Here is a 25,490-nt window from a genome sequence, read left to right on the forward strand (position 1 = left end):
AATCCACAGAAACAGAACAGGTCAAACTAGGGCTCAGAAATAAAGAAGAGAAAGCAGGTTATACGAAAGTTCAGACTTCAAGAAACTCCTCCAGGGGCTGGAGAGATGGCTCAGAGGTTAAGAGCACTGGCTGCTCTTCCAGAGGTCCTGAGTTCAATTCCCAGCAACCATATGGTGGCTCACAACCATCTATGATGAAATCTGGCGCCCTCTTCTGGTGTGCAGGCATACATGCAGGTAGAATGTTGTATACATAATAAATAAGTCTTTAAAAAAAAAAAGAAAGAAAGAAACTCCTTCAGAGCAAAAGACCTCATGCAAAGTTCATTTCAAAGGAAGGCACCAAAAATATCAGAATTCATTAGAATAAAAGAAAGCAGAAAGCTAAATATTTCTGTGTTTTAAAACATGCTGTTTTATACGTACTACTTAGGAAAAAGAAATAAATTTCGCAAGGCAGGAACAGAAAGAGAACTTGGTGTCACTGCCTTATTATTCCTAAATACTGGAAATAACCGAAATCTCCCAAGCAACGTGTACCTCTCACAACATCATTTACAGAGGAAAGAAGAAGGAAAATAGGGGAGAAAATTCAATTAGGAACCCATCCGATACTTGTTATTGTGAAGACGGTTGAAAAAAAGGAAAAAAGAAAACAAAGAAAGGAAAGGGGGTTAGGGAACATGCAAGAACCACCTGTGATGAAAATGTCACCCCCTAGCTGGGCGGTGGTGGCACACGCCTTTAATCCCAGCAGTCGGGAGGCAGAGGCAGGAGGATCTCTGTGAGTTCGAGGCCAGCCTGGTCTACAAGAGCTAGTTCCGGGACAGGCACCAAAGCTACAGAGAAACCCTGTCTCGAAAATCCAAAAAAAAAAAAAAAAAGTCACCTCCTTCAGTTACACAGAATGTTAAAAACTCTTCTGGAGCCAGGCAGTGGTGGCACACACCTTTAATCCCAGCGCCCCCCAGAGGCAGAGACAGGCGGATCTCTGAGTTCGAGGCCAGCCTGGTCTACAAGAGCTAGTTCCAGGACAGGCTCCAAAGCTACAGAGGAACCTTGTCTCGAAAAAAACATAACGAAAACAAATCAAACAATATAAAAACAACTCTTCTGGAAGCAGATTCTCCCAACATCACTTGATAAACTTCCACTGACTAAGGGAAGGAGCAGAGAACATGGCTGGAGAAACCTTTTCCAGATTGTTTCCCACAAGGTATTTTATTGGTGTCTCTACAGCATTTGCGAAAACCTGACCCAGAGGTATTTACGGTGGCAGGGGTGGGAGAGGCCAGAGGTCTTGACCTCCAGGAAGGGTCGGGTTTGCTTTCGGGTACCTTTTGCCCCAGGTAGAATGCTGTGCCCTGAGCTATTGCATAACCTGGAATGCTGACAGAGACAGGTGCACAGAGGAATAAACACAGCAAGGGCAGAGGAGTGATCGGTTGTCACTGTTTGAAAGTTTAAATTAGAGTCTGGGAAGTGTGGAGTTTTTCCTGATAGAGAAGGGAAAGTGATGGGCAGTAATGCCCCACCTAGGTCTGTACTTTTTAAAAAAGATGCTCATCAACAGGACAAGCAGAAAAGCATAAAAGAGTTTAAGGGTAGAAATGGACAAATAAGAAGCTAGATGTAAGATCCCAAGTCATTTCACTACAATAGTGAGAGGGAGAAGAGTTTTAGGTTTAAACTGAAGGGTCAGGTAGGCTCTAGCAGCAAGCAAAGAAAAGCAAAAGAACCCTGTCTTTTTGTACTGCTGGGTTCTGAGAAAACAAAGTCCAACCACCAGAAAGAGCAGGTTTGCCAGAGACAGGCATAGTACTTGGTCATGAGAAGATTGGTGAAGACCATCACCAGGAGAGCAAAAAAGAGGAAGCAAGAAAGAAATCACCTAGCATTAGAGTCTGGGAGAAAGAATCCATAGACACACTAGGCAGGTGGGAAGAGGGGCACAGCATCTAGATGATCAGAAGAGGAAAGCGAGCTTAGGGGAAACAGAAAACCAAGGAAGGGCCTCCACCCAGCAGAAAGGCCAAGACCCAGCAGAAAGCAATGGCGTGGTATAAAGCGTGCAGGGTGAAGGGTGGGAATACTAAAAGGATGAATATGAATTCAGTGCTGCGGAGGGCAAAGCAGGCAAAGACTTGAGACATCAGTGGTGCGGAGCAGTATGCAGGGCTCAATGGTTACTGTGCAACTTCCTTGGAGTGGTAAGATGTGGGGCCCTGCTGCAAGCTGGTGCAGACTGAACCATCTGAAGATGGGAGCAGCCGTGAGAGATAGCTGCATCTGTTATGTAAATAAATGCAAATGAGATTGTGGAATAGCGATGTGAAGTGAAAAGATTGGGGACTTTTGTTTGTTTGGGTAGATGTTGGTTGTCGTTGTTGTTTTTCCTTGTGTACTAATGATATTGTAACTTTAAAAAATGCCAAAGAAGGAACAAAATGTCAAAACAGAAAAGAAATGGCAAAGCCAATGAGAACTAAGGGACAGAAAGCACTCACAATTAAATTCAAGCTTTCTGAAACAAAGTCTTCGATATATTTGTAATCTGAAGGTAAAAAAAATATACCCTCATCTTTTGAGTGATTCACTTACTAAGAAATGCAGGTAGGGAGGAATCCTGTAATTCTGAACCAAGGTGGGCCAGCACCATCCTTGGTACAATGCAATGGATAGTTTAGACTTTAAAGAGAGAAAAGGAATACAAGAGATGAGCAGAAGCAAGAACCAAGATGGATAGACTCTAAAGGGCCGGAAGGACACTTACATTTCCAAAGTACTTGTCCAGCAACTCCACATAACGATGTACAATCTCTAGTGTCAAGAGCTCATTGTCCTGATTTTCTATTGCACAGCAAAAATATAAACTAGCATACCTTGAAAAGAAAAAATAAGGAAAGGCAAAATTGAATGAGACAATAAACAAGCTTAAGTGGGTTTTCCCAATGGGTGTGCAGTCTCCTGCTCTCTCTCGAGATTCCCTCCACACAAGGATAAAATTCATTGCTCATGGCATGCAGTGCACTCCTCAAATATAAACCAGAATACATAAAGATGCCGCAGCGGTTAATTACTTCATTAGTCACACGAGAGGCTCTCAACAGAATTTCACCTTGAAGAGCTACAATCAGAGGGATGGTATCCTTTCGTTCGCGATAATTGGGGTGTTTGCTCGCACCTTTTTCCAATTTGTATCACCCCCTTTAATATACAAGCCTTCAGCAGCACTCTCAGCACACACTACCATATCTGGCTTCACATGGTGATTCGTTCTATGCCAAACCTCCGAACCTATAGAAGCTGCTTTGCTAAAGCCCTTCCTAGCACTGGACTAACTATCAGACCCTACATGCCACGGAAAGAGAGCATTTCCAGTGTGAATTTTCCGTTTTGGAAACCATAGTTTAATAAAGGACATGAAGTCAGGCTGGCTCTGTTCAGGCCCTATCTTAGGCATCCATTACCTGAGTCTTCACTGAAAAGCTTCCTTTACCTCTCAAGCCTCAGATTTCTCATCTATAAATGAGGATTCCTTGATAGTATGGTCTTGCCACTTGAAACAGATGTATCAAAAGAAATATAGGCTTTAAAGGAAGAAATTTCTAGGCTTGAGTACTGGCTCCACTGATTACCATTCAACTACTGTGACCAGGAAGTAATTGCTTAAACTGCGTGTCCTCGGTTTACCCATCTGCAAATATGGACAGCTTTAATATTGGAAATGGTTCTCATTCTTCCAGCACATTCATTTGTGCTTTCCCACAGCATTTGGAACTGAATATATGCTGACTGCTTAATAAATAATTTTGCTTCTTGAAAACACGAACATAGTGTGTCTCATTCTTTTGCTGCTGTATCTACGGTCATTGAAATGATGCCGGGAATGTAACTCACGCAACAGTACTGGGCATGCGTGTGCAAATTCAGCGTACAGTTCAAGTGTTTAGAATCAATCCTAGCATGTGGAAGCTATTTTAATCAGATGGGGAATCTTTTACAAGCCCCGTCATCACTGCAAATATTTAGACTCTCCTCATCAGAGATTTCAGGAATTGCCGAGATGGGTATTGCAATCTAAAATGGTCAGAAGGGAAATGAGTCAAAGCCACAGTGAGATGTTTGGTTCTTGGGAAGTTACTCACACCTTTTATAAACAAGTTTCAGCTCCTTCCAGTCAATGAAGCTGCTCGTCCTGTGCCCACGAGAGAGGACAGCCTGGATGATTTCCCGGGTGATCTTCTTCCTCTCCTTGTCAGGGAGCGTGGTGTACCATTTCTGCAGCCGAAGCTTCCCTTGTCGACTGAAGAGCAAGATGAAATGTATCTAGAACAACAGTGCACAGAGAAGGCCAGGGTTTAGTCATCCAAGTCACTCGCTGCACACATCAAGGTGTTCTGGGGCTGGGTGGAGCTAGGAATGTATACAGAGAGGTATTTACCCACCACAGAATAAGCCCATCTTAACATGCCCCCACCAGAGAGCCAAAGGTGGAACACCACACACACACCTTACTTCTGTTCCAGAAGAACATGTTGAAAGGAATTTAATTCCTTTGAAAAATTGTAAAATTCATCAAGACACAAAACATATCAAAGGAAGTAGTGGTACTCTTTGAAGCAAGTTCCTCCTCGAAAAGAATGAAAACAAACAAGCACCATGTTTTGACCAGCTGAAGGATTTCCTTCAGAGTTATAGCCTCTGCTCCATATCACAACGATGAAAACGCAGGAATGGAGAGAGGACAGAGGAAGGAGGAGGTAATCATATTTTACTGTTAAAATTTTGTAAATGTTAAAAGAACGAAATTAAATAAAGAGAAAGCAAGGGGGAAGAGCAATAAACAGCCAGAGGAGAAGAACTAAGTGTGACCGCTTAGCTCACCTATCTACCACCTATTATCACCTATCTATTACCTATCCCAGGCCTCCTCAGCATGGTAGATGGGTAACGGTTTCTAAGGGTGTTAGCCATGAAAGTTACCAGGAAGTGTTACTTACTATCAGTAAGTAACTTGATTTTGTTTACAAATCAGTTTCGCTATGTGTATTCAAAATAAAGTTTCATATTTTAGCGACTTTTAAGAACTTTAAATGGTCAGGTGGTGGTGTATGCCTTCCTTTAATCCCAGTACTCGGGAGGCAGAGGCAGGCAGATCTCTGTGAGTTCGAGGCCAGCCTGGTCTACAAGAGCTAGTTCCAGGACAGACTCTAAAGCTACAGAGAAACCCTGTCTCAAAAAGCCAAAAAAAAAAAGAACTTTAAATGAGGGACAACAGCCTAAGTCCTGTACCTTAGAGGTAGGGTAGAGTTTATTTACAAAAACAGTCAGGAAGCCAGCCACTCTTTATTTTACAGAAAGCCACATTTTCTCAGCCCATCATATTAGAAGACTTAAAGGCTTATCTTTATTTATGTCTATGATTTATTTCGTTGTTGTTTTTATTAATTAAAAACTAAACAAATATGTAGAACTGGAGAGAGGACTCAGTGATTAGGCACACTTGTTGCTCCTGCAGAGGACCCTGGCTTGGTTTCCAAGCACTCCATGGTTGCTCACAACCATCTACAACTCCATTTCCAGGGATCCAAAGCCCTCTTCTGAAATCTAAGGGCACCAGACACTCACTCATGTGGTGTTCATACATACTATATGAAGGCAAAACACACCTACATGTGAAATAAAATAAATATATCTAAAAATAAATCTATATAAATAAAATGCATTGTTTCAATAAATTGTTTTGTGAGTGGAACGATACATGCTGTAAACGAAGAATAACTATAGTCTAAAAAAGACAAAAACGAAAAACAAATAGTCTATTCTTTTTGCTGAAAAGGTTTCTCTCTTAATGCCATGGCACAGACCCTAACAGCTCAGTAGGTGGTGATACATGAGGTGAAGGGACACCAGGATCTTTTCTTGGAAGGTCCTCTAACTTACAGAATAGGGGCTTCTTTTTGTAATTAATTTTATTTGTTATTAGTGTATATGTGCATCGTTCTCTCTGTCTTGCTGTCTCTGCCTCTGTGTCTCTATCTTGTCTCAGTGTGTGTGCGTGCTTGTGTGTGTGTGCATGCTTGTGTGTGTGTGTGCATGCTTGTGTGTGTGTACGTGTGTGTGAGTATGCATGCTTGTGTGTGTGTGTACGTGTGTGAGTATGCATGCTTGTGTGTGTGTGCTTGTGTGTGTGTGCTTGTGTGTGTGTGTTTGCATGCTTGTGTGTGTATGCATGCTTGTGTGTGTATGCATGCTTGTGTGTGTGTGCGTACTTGTGTGTGTGAGTATGCATGCTTGTGTGTGTGTGCTTGTGTGTGTGTGTGTGTGTGTATGTGTGTGTGTGTGTGTTTGGCTGCTGGTAGAGGACAGCTATAGAAGACAGACAACTGGAGTTGATTTTGTCCTTCTACCTCTAAGAGGGTTCCAGGGACAGAGTTTGGGTTGTGGCCTTTTATTTATTTATTTTGTTAAGTAGAGCTAATGTAGATTTTTTTTAAGAGTGGACCACAAGCTCCCAGTCACACAGACAGCACAAGGCAAGAAAACAACTTAAAACTCCTGCTCAATAAGCTGCTTAAGGAAAGCTCTTCCTAAACCTGGAATGTTCTTGAGCACTGCACTTAGATGGCACACTTCCCACTATCCCCGGCCATCCGAGCTCCATCCCCAGGACTCACATGGTAGGAAAAAAGAAGAAAAGAATGCTGCATTGCCTTACATTCTATTTCCTGTTAGACAGGTATAAATGATTCAGGAACAGAACACAGTGACTGTTTCCTAGCAATCATACTGAGATGGGTACTTTGCCTCCTATCCTGGATGGTTTCGTTGTCAACCTGACACAATCTCGTGCCACCTGGGAAGAGCAAATCTCATCTGAAGAGTAACCTCAACTTGACCGCCCTACAGCATGTCTGTGAGAAAGTGTCTTTCGTTGCTGTTGTTTTGTTTTTTGTTTATTTGTTTGTTTTCTCTTGCTTTAGTTTTTCAAGTCAGGGTTTCGCTATGGAACAGCCCTGGCTGTCCTAGAACTCGTTCTGTAGTCTAGGCTGGCCTTGAACATATAGAGATCCTTTTGCCTCTGCTGTCAGAGCACTGGGATTAAAGATGTGCCACACCACTGCCTAGAGAGAATGTGTCTTAACTGATGGTTGACGGTGGAGGCCCTGCTCTTCTGTGGAAACGCCATTCCTAGACAGGCCTGGGGTGTATAAAAAAGCTAGCCCAGCCAGTGAACGAGCTGGTACACAGCACTCCATGCTTCCTAGCCCAGCCAGTGAACGAGCTGGTACACAGCATTCCATGCTTCCTAGCCCAGCCAGTGAACGAGCTGGTACACAGCATTCCATGCTTCCTAGCCCAGCCAGTGAACGAGCTGGTACACAGCGCTCCATGCTTCCTAGCCCAGCTAGTGAACGAGCTGGTACACAGCATTCCATGCTTCCTGTCCTGTATTCCTGCTCTGACTTCCCTCAGTGATGCACTGTGAGCTGGAAATGTAAACTGAAATAAACTCCTCCTCCAAGTCGGTGTTGGTCATTGTGTTTTCTCACAGAGACAGAAATCAAACTAGAATACCATCCTAATAATAGAAAACCGAATGGCTCTAAAATTTAAAAAAAAAAAATTCAAAATTGCACAGAACTCAGGATCTCAAGAACAAAGCTCAGTCTGGGATTACCACCAGATGAGACTGTTCAAGAGTGGCCAGATTTCTGCTAGAGGGATTAAATCTACAAATTCAGAGGGTGTTTGCTTTCATTTCCCATGAGAAATACTGTTTTCTTCCCATCTAACCTAAATCTCTTCTGCCTCACCTGAAGTTTCTCTTGACTTTATCCCAGAGCACAAAAAGACACAGCCTCAGTAACCTTAAGTAATGAACTCTTCGGCTACTTAAGATGGTGCTGCAAGCTTCTCAACCATTTCCTTCCAGAAGAAACACTCTGACCCTGCTGTCCAATCCTTGTGTATTTACAGGTCTCATAATTCTCACTCTAGAGAGTCCCTTGGAACTCTCCATAGACTAAATGTTACTCTGTCAACCCAGATTAGTTCTGGGTTCTCTGTGAGACTGGTGGCTTCCTTTCCACCTTTTCCTTTTTGCAAAAAAGGACATCAGAATGAGATGTCCATGCTAATATGACATGAACATCGATAATCTAGAACAATGAAGAAAGAGCACTTGAAAAACCAGTCAAGGAATCTAAAGAGAAAGGATAAAAAGAACATGCACAACCGGGTGGTGGTGGCGCACGCCTTTAATCCCAGCACTCAGGAGGCAGAGGCAGGCGGATCTCTGTGAGTTCGAGACCAGCCTGGTCTACAAGAGCTAGTTCCAGGACAGGCTCCAAAACCACAGAGAAACCCTGTCTCGAAAAACCAAAAAAAAAAAAAAAAAAAAAAAAAGAAAAGAAAAAAGAACATGCACACACACACGTTCATGTGAAATACAAAAATATGTTCCCTGTTCAAATGATACAATGGAATCAATTCAAGTTCACTCAATAGCTGTAGAAAGGAGCGGCGGGCCACTTCCTGCCACTCAGCTTATGCCCCGAAATAACAACACACAAACTATATTCATATAAACACTGCTTGGCCCATTAGCTCCAGCCTCCTACTGGCCAACTCTCACATCCTTATCAACCCATCTCCACTAATGTGTGTAGCACCACGAGGTGGTGACCCACCAGGAAGATTCTAGCATACGTCCATCTTGGGCTGGAGCTTCATCGCGCCTGCCCTGGAGAGGAGAGGCTTGGCATCTGCCTCACTTCCTCTTCCTCCCAGCATTCTGTTCTGTTTACTCCACCCACCTATGTTCTAACCTATCAGGCCAAGCAGTTTCTTTATTAATTAACCAATGAAAGCAACAGATTGATGTATGACACTCCCACATCAAATAGCTAAAATGATAAGTCATTGTAAGAAGACTCAGTCCTGGCAAGGTTCGTGATTTCTACTGGGGAACCAGTTACCTCCTCAGATTTAATTTCATAGGCTGGGCAAGCTAGCAGCATGGATTGTAGTGATTTCACAAGCTGATTGCCTCCTACAATTAATTTTATCTAATTTATTGGTGTAGTCATTCAGGGCACATTTGACAAGTTCATTTCAAGAAGTTAATCAAATACAGTCTTGTATTAGCATTATCTTGAGTAGCAAAAAAAATGAAAGTGTTTCTTTTTTCATTATTAGAGTAAACTTGGATTTGATGCCCAAAACAAACTTGTGTCTTCAGAAAGCAATGCTTAATACCCCACCACCATGACCACAGATAATACCACTAACAGGAAAGAAAAGGGAGAGATAGTAACACCAACTCTGTTAAAATCCATAGGGTGTCGAGCAGGGTTATGGTCTTATTATACATTTGACCCAAAAGCTAAGTCTGGATTGTCCCCTGTGTCCACCCAGAACTGTCACCCTCTTCTCAGGACAGGCCACTTTATTAGTCCCATTTTGAGGGGTCTAGTTTGGGCACAGATGTCTGTCGAATGCAGAGGTGAACTGTCAGATGGATCAAGCATTCCTTGTCTTCAGCATCCACTAGAGTAAGACTTGACCTCATTGGGCAAACCCAGAACTTGGATAATTTGTTTTTTTCCTTGTTATAGACCACCATTCAGGGAGAAGGCACCACCAGGCCTCTGACAGAAACGCAAACCAGACTAGCGCCAATCCATCTGTTCTATTACTTTGGACTACTGTTGGCATCTTACTTCTAGTTTATTATGTACAGAAAAGGCTTCAAATAGCAGCACTGGTTCCTAACATTTGCAACATTACCAGCTCTTAACCTCAATATATGAAATGGACCCATAATCAGCTTACAAGATAAAAGACAACCTGAGACCTTCCCCTGCCCCCAGCACCTCTGCACCCTAAGCACCACATTCTCGGGACTATGCTATATTTCAGGATGTGAGCCACAAATATAAATGCTCAGAACCTGTTCCTCTGATCTATCTTTACAGCAACTCTGCAAAGTCCCAGCCCAGGTCAGCCCATCCATTCCTATCTTTCTTCTATTTAGAGGTGCCAGACACCCCCAAGGAAAATCACAGAGAACTTCCCAGACTGTTACTGCCATGGCTGTCTGATAAGTCAACTCATGAACCCCTGGTGGCTGGAAACTTTCCACGTACTTCTTAACCTAAAGAACTCGCAACCACCTCCCCTTCTTCTTCCCATCTCAGTTATTCCAACTCATCACCGTGGCCTCACAGTCCCTGTATCATTCTCACTCCCTAAAGCTGGAGAGATGAAGGCTAATCTGAGGATTCCCTCACCTCCCCCCACACCCTCACACTCACCCCTAACCCAGTGTGTTTCCCCCATCTTCCTTAGTCCTTGACGTTTACCCTTTTTCTTATGTCCTAGGAAGCGTGTGTCATTGTTTCTACATTGACCATCTATGTCACATTTTCTGGAACTCTGTTTATGTGTGGTGATTTCTCTTTCCACCTATGAAAATCCCTGACCTTCCGTAAAAGCGACTCAGCAGTATCAAGAAGCCAGGAGTCTACTTTTAGAAGACCCCCCTTTAAATGGAAGTAAACAAAACTGCATATGATGTATGCCTGCAATCCCAACTCTAAAGAGGCAGATACAGGAGGATCAACAGCTGCAGGCTAGCCTGGGCTACATAATGAGAATCTGCCTCAAAAAAGCAAAAAAGCAAGCAAAAATGTAGATAAATGTTCAGAATCAGATATTCACTGTACTAACACACTCAACCCTGGAAAATCCCTTTCTACCTAAAAATAGATAAGGTCTTGGGTGATATTTATTAACCAGTTTCAATAAAATAATGATTCTGATAAGTTGCAAAAACATGAAGTTGGATATGTAATATTATACCCCAAATGGATTATACTTGCAAGGAAATTATATGAAGGAAAGCACACTAACTATTAATAGCAGTTGTCTTGGAATAGTGAGATTTTATTTCACAGAAAATGTTATTTTTCTTCTTCATACTTCACTGAATTTTCTAAAATTCACATATACGATGCTATCATTATAAAACGTGTAATAAAATATCTTAGCGGGTTCAATAAAAACCAGTCAGCGTTCTATCCAAAGCCTAACACTGAGTGATGAGGTTCTCTCTGTCCCACAGCATGGCACCCCATGAGGGGCAGCCGGTAGCAGTACTGAGTGACTCACTGAGTAAGTCAGTGCATGGAGGACAGGAAAGGCAGACATGACTGTTGGGGTAGTGAAAATGCTTGCTGTGGTATTATTATGGCAGAAACATGTCATTCTATATTTACACAAACAGATACAATGCTCAACACCAAAGTGGACTTAAATACACACTGTGGATGTAGGTGGCAATAAAGAATCAATACAGGTTCATAATTGTAACAGAGGTGCCATCTGGCATAGGATATTGATAATGAGAGAGGCTGTGTCTACAGGATGCCTTTTTATGGTATGCTCACCTGTGCTATGAACCTTAAAAGGCTGTAAAATATTAAATGCTTCAAAACAGAAAACTGTCTAACCAGGCTGTCTCTTAACCACATGGCTAAGCTGGGCATGCATAAGGATGAAGACATCAGCTCGGGCCGGGGAGGGCTATCTACAAAATCCATCATTGTTGCCTCAGTTGCAGTAGAAGAACCTAATAATTCTTCCTTTCCATTTCAAGGCAATGCTAGGGAATTCCAGGGATGAAATGAAGCTGGGGGAGTGAGGAGATGTGTGTGACGTTCACAAAAGCAGTGGTTTTGCAATAACAGGTAACAGTACAGTAGGTTGTAAAACACACGAAACAAAATGGATGGGTTCCCATCACCATGTTTTCGTGAGACAGCCAAACAGAAGAGTAGCTCAGCACCGGACTGAAATCTCAAGGTCCAAATCAGGAGCAGAAGGAGACGGAGCACGAGCAAGGAACTCAGGACCGTGAGAGGTGCACCCACACACTGAGACAATGGGGATGTTGTATCAGGAACTCACCAAGGCCAGCTGGCCTGGGTCTGAAAAAGCATGGGATAAAACCGGACTTGCTGAACATAGTGGACAATGAGGACTACTGAGAACTCAAGAACAATGGCAACGGGTTTTGATCCTACTGCACGCACTGGCTTTGTGGGAGCCTAGGCAGTTTGGATGCTCACCTTACTAGACCTGGATGGAGGTGGGTGGTCCTTGGACTTCCCACAGGTCAGGGAACCCTGATTGCTCTTTGAGCTGATGAGGGAGGAGGACTTGATCGGGGGAGGGGGAGGGAAATGGGAGGCAGTGGAGGGGAGGAGGCAGAAATCTTTAATAAATAAATAAATTTAAAAAAAATAAAAAGTAAGTGTAGCAAAATAAAAAAAAAAAAAGAGTAGCTCAGAGCATCACTCACAGTAAGGATTTAAGCTTCGTCCCAGTGCCATATGTTTGTACTGGTTGGTGACGTAAATGAACTTCTTGCTATTGCTGCGTCCTTAAAAAGGAGTCAAAGAATGACAAAGTGGTGGTGAAGGAGAAGGATAGGCAAACAAGGACACCGAGTCCATCGGGGCGGGCATTCATGCAGTACAAAAGCAAAACAAATGTTTAAACAGAAGGCTGATCACTAAGGAAGCGTTAACAGAAAGCCATTTTTCATCTGCTGTTAATATTTAACTCTCGTGGACTGTAGAATACTGAGAAGGTTACAGATAGAATTTTTTTCTCAAAGTATTGGAAGCAGTTGTTGGGTGGGACTCAGCAGTTTGAATTGCTACACTTTCCAATGCTAATAAGGACAAATAGCCAAGGTCCCTTGTGGAAAAAAAGCAGGGGGGGGGGGCTCCTTTGATTTAGAAAACCTGTTCCACTCTTTTTCTTAGTACTGACAAGTTAAATAGACACGCCAGCTGGAGAAAGCGCCATCCTTTAGTCACCGGGGTCAGTTCAAAACCCTCTACCTGGCAGTCAGCACTTTCCCCTCCTTCCAGGATTAACCAGAGACAGTCTCCAGGGAAATAATCACATCAATAACTAAAGCAATTGTATTTCTGATAGGCCTGTCAGTACAGATCATTAATTCATTTGACTAGTATTTACCAGAGCTTATGATGCGTGACACCAAACACACAGATGGACATTGTAGCCTGTACCTTAGGAGCTTATAACGCCGATAAGGAATCCAAGGAAACTTCAGGATAAACATTGAATTAACCACTGACTTTTATTGCGTCTTCCTCCCAATATGCTATTAAAATGACAGTAACGGAAGTTTAAAAAATGTGTTAAACCCCAAAGCGTAAGAGACAGATGGAGAAATAATAGGAGCCCAGAGGTTTCAACCAATCTTTGAAATATGGAAGGAGACAGAAATGTGACCTGTGGGGCATATTTAGCAAAATGGGGAAAGCCAGATATAAGGCAATGTTCTGAATACAGAGGGAATAGCTGAAAGTCTTCCTGTAGGAGGGTTGGCATTTGCTACCAGCAGAATCCCCAAGGACTATAGCTAAATGAGAACATACATACATGTACATATGTAGGTACACACACACACACCACAGTACATTCCCACAAGATTATTTAAAGACAGAAATTTAGCAAAGGCCATGCCTTTGGAGTAGCTCTTAGCTAGCACAGCTTTACCACAGACTTGTAATACATTGTACCATGATGTAGTCATAGCTATGACATCATGAGGCAACAGCAGTATTCTAGCTTTATTATAGTCTTAGGGCACCACTGCCCATTGTTAACTGAAACACTGTTCTATAGCCTACTCGGGGGTCATAGTACCACTCAGGAGGCTTGACAAACCCTAGAGCTCTTAGATATTTATAGCTGCCTACAACTCTCCTGGACTTAAACAGAAGCCTGATGTGGGATGCCCTTCTGTGTTTGTGTTGCTTTTATTGGTTGATGAATAAAGCTGTTTGGACCAATGGTTTAGCAGAGTAAAGCCAGGTGGGAAATCAGAACAGAGAGAGAGAGAGAGAAAGACAGAGACAGAGAAAGACAGAGATAAAGGGAGAGAGCGAGAGCGAGAGAGCGAGAGAGAGAGAGAGAGAGAGAGAGAGAGAGAGAGAGAGAGAGAGGAGTAAAAGATATGCCATGTAGCTGCTGAAGGAGAAGGACCAGGAATCTTTCCGGTAAGCCACAGCCTTGTGGCAATACACAGATTAATAGAAATGGGTTAATTCAAGATGTAAGAACTAGCTAGAAATACGCCTGAGTCATTGGCCAAACAGTATCATAATTAATATAGTTTCTGTGTGACTATTCAGGTCTGGAAACAAAGGAACAGTCTCTGTTTACAGAAGTCATAACCAGCAAATCCATGAATCCTCATGTAAGAGAGGAATACATTTCGAGCCTCCACCCAAATCTTTGCATTATGAAAGAGCCTATCTCTTCATTCAGTTGTGTTACTGATCCCACTTCTACCTCTGAACTGCCAATGAACACCCCAGCAGCCCACTTCATGGTCAGTAGACAGTCTAGAAGCCTCTAACAAGAAAGAGACAGAAGGTGGCTGGAGAGATGGTTCAATGGTTAAGAGCACTTGCTGTTCTTCCAGAGGGGCCAGGTTCAATACCCAGAACCCACATGGCAGCACACAGCCATCACAGCCATCTCTAACTCCAGTTCCAGGAGACCCACCACTGTCTTCTGGCCTCTGCTTGCAATAGACACACACACACAGGGAGCACATGCAGGCAAATACTCAATTATTATGCTCACATCATGCTCAGAGTCACAAGAAGATAGAGTTCCTGGACTAAGGGAACAAGAACAGAGTTCTACACTTTAACAGGAGAGATAAAAACACCAAGATATTGTTTGAAGCTTTCCCCAGAACTAAACAGATGAGATTTCAGATTAGCAAAGACAACCAAGTGTGCTGTGTAACAAATTTTAAAAGCACAACAGCGAGAAACACCAGAGCACCCAAGACAAAGTGAGCAGCCTAAAGATTCCAGCAAGACAAGAGGTTTCCATGAAAAGAATCAGAAATCCGAGTCAGCCTTAGACCCTACAGACTGAAAGACTGGAAGTCTGCATTCCCCTAACACACACATACACACACACACACACACACACACACTCTCTCTCTCTCTCACACACACACACACACAATCAGTCAGTTAAGGGAAAGAACTGAAGACTTGTGAACAGATAAAGACGAAACCTACTAAGAAAAAGCAAAAAAGAAAACAAATAAAGCTGTCTAGGGAAACAAAGGAAGCCAAAGGAAAGGGGGAGGCAGAGAAAAAAAGAGGGTGGAGAGGAAGGAGTGAGGGGGGGATGTGTTCAACACATAATATAGGCGTATCCGAAAACTCAAATGAAATTGCCTTAGAATCCCCTAGCGGATAGATGGCTCTTGGGACATAGAGGAGCAAATGCAGTTAGCTTTGTTCTATAGAACACAGAACCAAAGTCAAAAGGTATTGAGAGGAAAGACCAGCATGATGTGACACAGCTGGCCACTGTGTATAAAAGTGGTTGGGAGGAGGGGTGTCCATTGTATGCTCATGTGTGTGTGTGTGTGTGTGTGTGTGTGTGTGTGTGTGTGTATGAAGAGCATTTGAGACCTACCTCCTTGGCCATTTTCAAGCATACAATACATTGTTATTAAATATAGTGACCATGCCATGCCTTGGATCTCGGAATCAACCCATCGCCACTGAAACTTTACACCCTCTGCCCAGCAGCTCCCCTCCTCCCTTCTGCCATATACAATTTTAAGGAGAAAAGACTGATAGGAAGTTTGCTAATGCTGAGCGTTCCTAGTATATTATAGTGAGTCACTGTGGACCCTCCCACACCCTCACCTGGGGGCAAATTTCTTAATTTCCCTATCATTTTGCACATCACTCCTTAAGTGACGCCTAACTTCAGACTCCTAGCCCAAAACAAACTCACATTCTGAAAGACCTATTAAGAATGAGAAAACGGCAAGGAGGCCTGCACACACACTCACAGGAGAAAATTACTTTATGGTCCAGGACACAGCTTGACAGGTAAAGCCAATCTCCAGAAACTAGGTAGATAGCCTCCTATGATGAGGAGGGAAGGAGAGGGAGGACAATCATGGGGAAGCTCACAAGGCAGTCATCCTGAAGTGCACATCGTGGAGAAGGAGAGATACTGCCTCAGCAAGGTGGAAGGACAGAAGCAGCTCCCCAGGTTACCGTCTGACCTCTACACACACGTGATGGCACACACATACTCGTATTCACAAGCACACCTCCGTCTCTCTCTCTCTCTCTCTCTCTCTCTCTCTCTCTCTCTCTCTCTCTCTCTCTCCCCCTCTCTCTCTCCCCCTCTCTCTGTCTCTCTCTCTCTCTCACACACACACACACACACATTAATAATAACTGTAAAAAAATTTTAAAAATAAAATTACTTTGGGTTTTCTCTAAGGACTGGAGAATATTATGGTTTGATTTGGTTTGATTTGGTTTGGTTTGGATTGGGGGGTGGTGGTAGTGGTTTTTCTGTTTGCTTTGGTTTTCTCTTTTCTTTTCTGAGACTGCTGTCCTATAAAAGCCCAGGCTTCAGTGGGCATGATAAACTTACTACTGGGACGACTCCAGGTGCAATGAACACAACACACACGTGCTTTGCAGGTCCCTCTACACTTGTCAGAACGGGTGTGGCACTTCTCTGAGTGCAGGTGCGAGAGCCTCTGCAAAGCCAGGATCTGGCCATTCTCTTCCTGCTAGATCCACCAGAAAGAGGTACCCAGGACTGGCCTGAGCACCTAACACTCGTGGGTTCAAAGTCTGTGTTCGGTTCACATGCAGGAGGATGCCCCTTAACAGCAATTCCATTGCCCTTCAGTCCGCTCTGCAAGCCTGAGACTATGCTTCCAGGCTCTGCCTCTTAGGCCTGTCCCATTGCTGCGGGGAAGCTTTCTCCCAGTGGAAGGGATGTGTGTCAAGAGGTCTAGCATATCTATCACTATACATAGTCATCTTTGTGTGTGTCTTCGCGAGCTTGGTGCAGTTTCTGAAATGGCTCCAGCCACCCCACCCTCTCCTAAAAGACTCCTTTGGTAAGCTTCACATGATCTATCCTTATTAGAGATGATACAGACATGCTTGGGTGCAAATGAGATTCGCCAGACTAGTTTCCCAGGTGCCCTTCACATGCACCTTTAAAGTGAAAGCTTCTCACTCATTTGCCTTTTGCAATACATACGCTGCATCTCACAGTTTGGTGCTTTAGTTCTTTTAGATTTGTTACGTACCAGCCAAGCAAACTTGCATGACTCAACTACATTTCCTGGTTTGGTCCAGATATGTTATGTATTTATGAACAGGCTAAACCAGAGTTGGCCCGGGCACTTATCAAAAGGCCAGTTTAAGTTGGGGTCAGGCCATGCTAGGCATTTACCAACAGGCATAGACACATCCTTGCCCAGGGTGGGGCAGCAGGCAAAACACACCGATAGGTTGGTTACTCAATGAGATTTTGGTAACTAGTAGCTTGAGAATTTGCGTCCTACCTTGACTCTGTCATGTTCAAGTTAAACGAATGTGGAAAATTTCCTGACTTTTCTGGCCCTTGGTCTTCTAAACTATAAAGTCAGTGACATTGAGAATGTGAGATGACACAGCACATGCCAGCCGCTTACTGCAGAGTTACGCACAGAGCAAGTTCAAAAAATGCTTGCCATATCCGATAACTCACCTAGCAGTTGGTTCCTTTCATGTACATTCCCTGAGGTGAACAAGAATATTCTCATCTTCCCCTCTCGGCATGACTACATCACTACCCCACTGTTTTTCACTAATAGGTTTTCACGATCTGATGGAATGTACCCCAGAAAGTCCATATATTGAAGCCCTAGCCCCCAGTGTGACTTAAATGAAGTCAACAGAGTACTGTGATGTGATATGACTGGTGTCTACACAGAGGAAGAGATGCCATACGGATGCTCAGCTTAACTCCTCCACTCCAACACATGTGTACAGAGGAAAGGCCATGTGAGAATGCTCAAGGCAAGTAGATGCCCAGCCCGCCTCCCTTTGGTCTTGACCTTTAATCTTGACCCTCCACCCTGCAGAGCAGCGAAAACTCAACTTCCATTGAGCTTCCACTGAAAAAAGGAGAGAGAAACCCCAGCACCGATTACTTAGGTTTCCAGAAAGCCATAATGCTGATTCTTTAGGCCAGAACAAACCACTGGCTATCTAGCTGACCCGCTGCCACGTCTCCTCAGCCACCTCCTCTTATGAGTCACCTTTCCAATATTTAAATCATAAGCTTTCCCAGAAACAGTACAAGCCTGCCGATCCCCCCATTCTGAGTTCCTTTCTTTCTTTAGCCTGTTGATCAAAGGCCTTCTATGTATTAATTCATTTTCTCCCAGTTCCATACAAGGTGTTTGCCATTCCCTTTGGCTTTATTTTCTTTAGGTGTGTTTCTCAGGTTCTCGTGTCTTCTATCCACAATTAAGAGCAGTCTTTCTGGATTATAGCTCATACTTTTCCTGCTGATTCTTTCCTGGCACTGCACCCCATGTTTATGGCAAATCATTTACTCTCTCCACCAGCGGTGGGTTAGAAGGAACCGGGAGACAGAAGAAGCACTCAGGGGAGTGCCAGCCCCCAACACCAACCTCTGGTCATCATCTATAAAGCAGGAAAGTAAGTCACATGCTCAAATACCGACCATGGGTTGGGCAGAGGCATATCAAATGCGAGCAAAGGTTCAGTGCCATAAAACAAGGGGAGGAAAAGACAAATGGTCAGCATAAATCACAAGGCCCAGAGAAGGCAGCCGCTCCAGGAACCCCAGTCATGTGTCACCAAGAAAAGTGTGCCAAGTACTACTGTCAAGTCTTTGAGGAGCCTGACATCTAGACGATGATAGAATTGTTTTTATATTGGTGAATAATTATAATCAAAACAAAAAAGACACTGCTCATGCTAAATAAAACTCATTGTGTGTGAACATGATCTTTTGGCTGCTTTTTCCTCTGGGTTTCACTTCAAGACTCTGAATAAAATGATGGCTGGGGGCTGGCAAGACAGCTCAGAGGGTAAAGCACTTGCTGTGCCAACATGAGGACCTAATTTCACATCCCTATAGCCCATATGATGTTGGAAGCAGTAGTGTCCCTACCATGAGACTGGAGGCAGAGACAGAAGAATCCCCCAGAAGTCTGCCAACCAACTAGTTGATCTACATAGTGGCAAACAAGAAACCTGTGTCAAACAAGGTATAGGTGAGAACTGACATCAGAGGTTGTCCCCTGATCTCCACACACAGGCATAGCACATGAGTGCTCAAGCTAACATATGCACACATATACACATAGTACAAACATTTTGTTAATGACGGCTGAAGGTTCTCACTTCAATGAGATCAAAAGATTTGCTTTTTATGATTTTAAAGTTACTCATTTGAAGAAGTGCTTGCTCTGTTAGCTCTAGAATCCTGCTTCCACATCTCCACATTATTGTCAGTTTCTGGGACCAGGTTCTCCAAGTAATATTTGCCCAACAAACTTTATAGATTATTTCCTCTCAATATTGCAATGAAAAGAGAAAAAAATGTCCATAAATAGATTATATCTCAGAATCTCATCTTTATCCTTTGCCGTGAAATAAGATGCAGAAAGGCGGCCACACTGGCTCACGTATTCAAAGCTTTCCCAGTCCTTGCACACCATCTGGTGGCAGAGCTGCCTGTTTATAACAGAAGAATGCTCAGTGAAGGAGGCAAATGGAGCTTGAGGAGGAAGACTGAAAACAGAATAGAAGGCAGGGTGGACGGGGGTGCAATGACACGAATGTGGGTTATATGTTGGGTGTGTGTCAGCCAGGAGTAATATGCAAATTAAAAGACTGGGCACTAAGAATCACCTGATGGTCAATTGTGTAAAACTTTAAAGTTCTCCCTGTGAAGAAAATTTCTCAAGAAAGTGTTAATCATCCACCTATATGGCACAATAACATTTATTGAAGGGGAGGAACAAAGGAAAAAAAAGAAAGTTAGGATAGGTAGGCACTTTCTCAAATGAGAAGCTTCAAAATCATGAAAGAGAGAGAGACAGAGAGAGAGAGAGACAGAGAGAGAGACAGAGAGAGACAGAGAGACAGAGAGAGAGAGACAGAGAGAGGGGGAAGGGAGGGAGACAGACAGATTTGGTCAGGCACAGTAGTGGACACCTGTGATCTTAATACTTCAGAGTGGAGGCATGAATTCAAGGCCAGCATGAGTAGTATGAGACCCTATCTCAAAAACAATAAAAATTCTTTTTACTTCAAGCTATACAGTATTAGAATACTGTAAGTAATACAGTAAGAATCCTTGGTCTTCAAGGAAGTGAAAAATGGGAGGAAGGGAAGGAGGGAGGGAGGGAATGAGGGAGGGAGGGAAAGAGGGAGGGAGGGAGGGAAGGAAGGAGGGATGGAGGGAATACCAAAAGACAGAACAAGCCTCCAGTGGATGGGATCCCATCACTCAAAAATTTACGTTAGAGTTCTAAACTCTAGAACCTAATAATGTTACCTTCTATAGGATCAGACTTGCAGCTGAGAAAAATCAGTTAAAATGAAGGCATGTTGATAAGATTGTGGACTACCATCCAGTATGACTGGTGGACTCATAAACCTAAGAGTTTGGACCCAGAAACATACTTGCACACTGTCATGTGAAGATAAAGGCAGATTGTGGTGATACAAAAGGCTATCAGCAAACCATAAGGTCCCAGGAGAAGGGCGCAGCAGCTTCTCTTGGTTTCCAGGAGTCAACCCTGATCATACCTTATCCTGGACTTCTAGCCTGCAAGACCCTGAATCAGTCTTTCTGTTGCTTGTATAACCTAGCTCATGCTTCTTGGCTACAGCAGTCTAACAGACTAATCAAAGTCTGTCTCTCGCTTTGAACTTTTGTTCTCTTTTAAAAATTCTTGGCAGGCGGTGCACACCTTTAATCCAGGTGGCTAATCTCTGAGTTTGAGGCCAGCCTATCTACAGAGGAAGTCCCATGACAACCAGAGATATACAAAGCAACTCTGTCTCAAATAAATAAATAATAAGTAAATAAATAAAATATCATTTTCTAGTTTGTTATAGGTCATCATCATAAAAGCAAATCAGCCACATTCCTGGGATAAAATCAACGGGTTCCATTCAACTTCTCAAATAATTATTATCTACCAAAGTGACATATTTTTAAATGGCATAACACTCATTTCCTAGACTCATAAAATGAAAACAACATTTATTAGAAAGGGTGAAATACCTTATTTGAAACAAATCACTGCAAATTAAGACTTAAGTTCTTTCATGAACTTGAGTGTAAAGGTTGTCAAGAAAATATTAGCAAATCAAATCTAATACAAGTAGAATTATATAGCCCATGAGTAAGTGAGATTTGTTCCAAGAATGCAAGCTTGGCTAAATATTTTTAAATCAACTCATCCATCACATACATAAACCACTAAAAAAAAAAACCATTATCATATCAATAGACAAAATAAAAGCATTTGGCCAAATCCAGCACACATGAAAACTCCTACACATGTGGATGCTCAGCTGATGGAGAATGGAAGGTTATGTCATCAATCTGGTAAAGAGCCTGTGCAGGAAACACACAGGTAGTATTATACTATGGTCATAAACTAGCAGTTTGCTTTTGCTATGGGAGCACAGCAAGAATGGTACCTGCCTCTGATACTTTACACTATTTATTGCATTAGCTAAAAGGTCTAACCAATGCTGTGAGACAAGAAAGGGAATTTACAAGAATATATCAGGAAAGAAGAAAAGTAAAGAAATTAAGAGCCAGAGAACTTATGGTCATACCCTAGATGGTAGAGCAATAAGCAGTAATGTTAGAACAATATGTTCTCTGAGCCCAAGGCTCTTTGCACTCAGTGCCTTACACCAGTATTTCTTGTCCAAGAAAGGTAAAACTATTACTCTTCTTCATTTCTTATGTATGCAAACAACTATAGCCAAGGAAGTCTTTTGTTCACACCAGAGACCTACATATGCTATTTGACAACTGACATGTCGAGGGCAAATGTTAAGCATTTCACATGTATTATCTTATTTAACATGACTCAAAATTGAAAGACATGGGTATTATTACTCAATCCGATTGAAAAGAAATCTGGACCCACCAAGTTGAGTGTGTTAATGTTATTTCAAGTTAACTAGCTATAAAACTCAAAAACTGACCTTTACCCCCAGAGCCCACTTTCTAAACAGCTATACAGTGTTTCCTAAGGCACAAGCAAAAATACACAGACTGGGACCAATGAGACTGGCCTAGTCCGTTTTAAAGTCAGCACGGTACGGGTCATCTTTATACCATGAAGGCAGCTCTCAAACCTACTCTGTTCAATACCAGAGATTTCTACGTTGATTTTTTTTTTGTGTGTGTGTGTGCGCGCGTGTGTGTGTGTGTGTGTGTGTGTGTGTGCGCGCGCGCGCCAAATGACCTATGCCCCTAGAGATTAGCAGAGAGCTTCAACTGAGGACACACGGACACCAGCACTGGGGCATCCCAAGTCTCAGTCACTGGACACAACTCAGAAGAGACAGAGTTGAGAGGAGAAACTATGCAAAATTTCTTGACTCTCCAACTTTTAAATGTATTTTATGTATGAATACTCTATCTGTAGGTATGTCTGCATGTCAGAACAGGGCATGAGACCCCATTACAGATGGTTGTGAACTGTCATATGGTCCCTGGGAATTGAACTCAGGACCTTTGGAAGAGCAGCCAGTGCTCTTAACCACTGAGTCATCTCTCCAGTTCGAACAACCAAAGTTTTGCTAGAAGAAAAAGACACGAAGTCATCTAATATAGTCCTTATCTCTTCTCATACAAATGAGGAGCTTGAAATAAAAAAAAATCACATAAACCTCTCTACCAAAGTCCTCTAAAGTTATTGAGAAGTCATCATTTCCTTTGTGATTCTAAGATGTCAAAACAGGCTTTCTCGGTAAGGAAGTCCTTGTCACTAACGGCGACAGCTATTCTTGATTGTCAGCTTGATTATATCTGGGATGAACTATAGCCCAGAAATAGAGGGCACACTTGTGAGCCTGATCTGAGGCAAGAAGATCTAGATCTTGAGGCTGGAAAGCTCAGCGTGGGCCACACCTTCCCCTGGAAGCCTATGTGAGGACAATGGAGGGAGGAAGGATTTGTTCTTCCCCTACTTCCCCTCACCTTGTCAGCACATCCATTTCTTCTTCAGGATCCCAGCAGACAAGCTGATACACTCAGCCTCTTGGGACTGAGCAGCTACTAGATTCTTGGACTTTCAATACATAACCAGCCATTGTTGGACTACAGCCTGTAAGTCATTCCAATAAATTCATATTATATATATTATGAATATATGTATATGTGTATTGTATAAAGAAAAAGATTCATAAATTTCATAAATTCTTTGACTCTAGAGAGCCCTAATAACACATCAATGGAAGTGGGGTTGGGAGATAACAATAAAAGAAACTGGGCTTCTTTTCTTACAAAAAAAAAACCCACTGTTTTCAGTTTTTATCATCCTTCTTTCCTTCTTTCGCACATGTATTTATTCAGCAACTACTTACTGAATGTCTGCTATACCCTGGGTACTAAACCATGACATAAGAATACTACTAAAAACAGGTTGGAAAGAGGCAAACATTTCTATGTTCTGAATCACATCCACGCACGGTATGTCAAGGCAGCGGTGCAAGGAGTTATTGGAAGAGGAGGTAGGTGACCATGGCTGAAAACTGAGGTAACTTATAAGGAAGTAAATGACAGCCAGCCCTGGTAATGCAGTCCTGCAATCCTAACTTAGGTGAGAAGGGGATGACATCAAACACAGCCTGCGATATCAAGAAGTAAATGACTGTCAATCTAAGACTTGAGAGGGGGAAAGATGTATTTAGTCAAGTGGGAAGGAGGAGGTCGGTATGAAGGCCAAGTGAGAAACCAAAACAGCATACAAAATCGGACGCTATCAGTACGGTTTTTAAGGTTAAGAAGCCACGGAGTCCTTTCAGTGTTTCCTTATTGGGTTTCACCTCCTGTCAACGGTTTAATTCTCACAGCGTGGCGCCTAGAAGGGTGGTCAGCATGGTGTGCTGTAGGAACTCCTGCAGTCAATAGCCTTTAAGATACTGGCTCACTTTGGGCGTGGGCTCATGTAGTATATATAAGTGCAGACAAATAGCATGTGCAGCCCCTTTTTTTCTGTTGGACTCGGTTCCCGGTTCCCATTTCCCAGAGCACACAGTGAACTGCAGGTGGCTACCTTTATTGTGAGTTTATTCCCAAATAAATAAACCTTTGTCATACTCCATTCCAGGCTATTATGAAACTCTGACAATACTACAATGGTGTGCTCAAAAACTGTCACTCAAAATCCCAAGATGGCAGCCCATTACCTTTGGGAAGGCACTTGTGTGCCCAAATTTAGAAATCACTGTGGGAAAGCTGAAGAGACCGAGGAGCCAGAGCAACCACAAAGGTGGAAGCATCGAGCACCAAGGGAACGTGATAATGAGCAGCTTCCCTGAGCATTGAAAATGGGATATCCAGCAGCAAGGGGAGATGACAGGATATTTTATTCACGTTAAGAAAAACAGAATTTTGGACCATCCACACCACACCAGTTTCCCACAGGTTGAACAGTGATCATTGGGCCTATTGGGGATGGGAGTCACGGGAGGGGGTGTTAATATGAGAATTGGTGAGGAAAGACACAATGAATCTCCCAGTTTAGATTAGCTACTCTGAGGGATATAGCTCGAGTGGAGTTGTTGACTAGCATGCAGGATGTCCTGGGTTCATCACCAGTATGTTGGGGGAGGAGGAGAAGATAGCTAAACCCATAATCCCACTTTTACATTCTGATCCCTCCGTAACTCCATCACGACAGAACAGCTTTTGCACAGAGACTTTATCACACCCTAAGGCCTCCAAATCGGAGGCTGCAGATCTGGGCTGTGAACAAGCAGGAAGACCCTCTAATTCACTTCTCAGGAGAACATCAGGTGAGAAGCCCTGCTTGGGTCATCGCTATGGGAGCATGCGTGCATGTGTGTGGGTGAATATGCACATGGAGACCAGGGGCTGGAGCTGAGGATCACGTGTGCATGTGTGTGGGTGAACATGCATATGGAGACCAGGGGCTGACGCTGAGGATCATGTGTGCATGTGTGTGGGTGAACATGCATATGGAGACCAGGGGCTGGAGCTGAGGATCACGTGTGCATGTGTGTGGATGCACATGCATATGGAGACCAGGGCCTGGAGCTGAGGATCACGTGTGCATGTGTGTGGGTGAACATGCATATGGAGACCAGGGGCTGGAGCTGAGGATCACGTGTGCATGTGTGTGGATGAACATGCATATAAAAACCAGGGCTGATGCTGAGGATCACGTGTGCATGTGTGTGGGTGAACATGCATATGGAGACCAGGGGCTGGAGCTGAGGATCACGTGTGCATGTGTGTGGATGAACATGCATATGGAGACCAGGGGCTGGAGCTGAGGATCACGT

The 25,490-nt window shown here is 43.2% G+C and overlaps 1 protein-coding gene across 3 annotated transcripts in view; it reads right to left on the minus strand.

Annotated features, from left to right (window-relative positions):
* The window catches only part of Ap1s3 (adaptor related protein complex 1 subunit sigma 3), a 58,946-nt gene that overhangs the window by 12,945 nt on the left and 20,511 nt on the right, over positions 1-25,490 (minus strand). For all 3 annotated transcript variants that reach the window (XR_012908180.1, XM_075951725.1, XM_075951724.1), the window contains exons 2-3: positions 4,151-4,329; positions 2,774-2,882 (exon numbers count right to left, since the gene is read on the minus strand). Coding sequence is in view for 2 of the 3 variants with exons in the window: in XM_075951725.1 (XP_075807840.1) it covers positions 2,774-2,882; positions 4,151-4,329 (288 nt within the window). In the remaining variant the exon portion in view is untranslated. The remainder of the gene's footprint in view (positions 1-2,773; positions 2,883-4,150; positions 4,330-25,490) is intronic.

This window comes from Microtus pennsylvanicus, chromosome 17 (assembly GCF_037038515.1).
Source record: "Microtus pennsylvanicus isolate mMicPen1 chromosome 17, mMicPen1.hap1, whole genome shotgun sequence".
NCBI lineage: Eukaryota > Metazoa > Chordata > Mammalia > Rodentia > Cricetidae > Microtus > Microtus pennsylvanicus.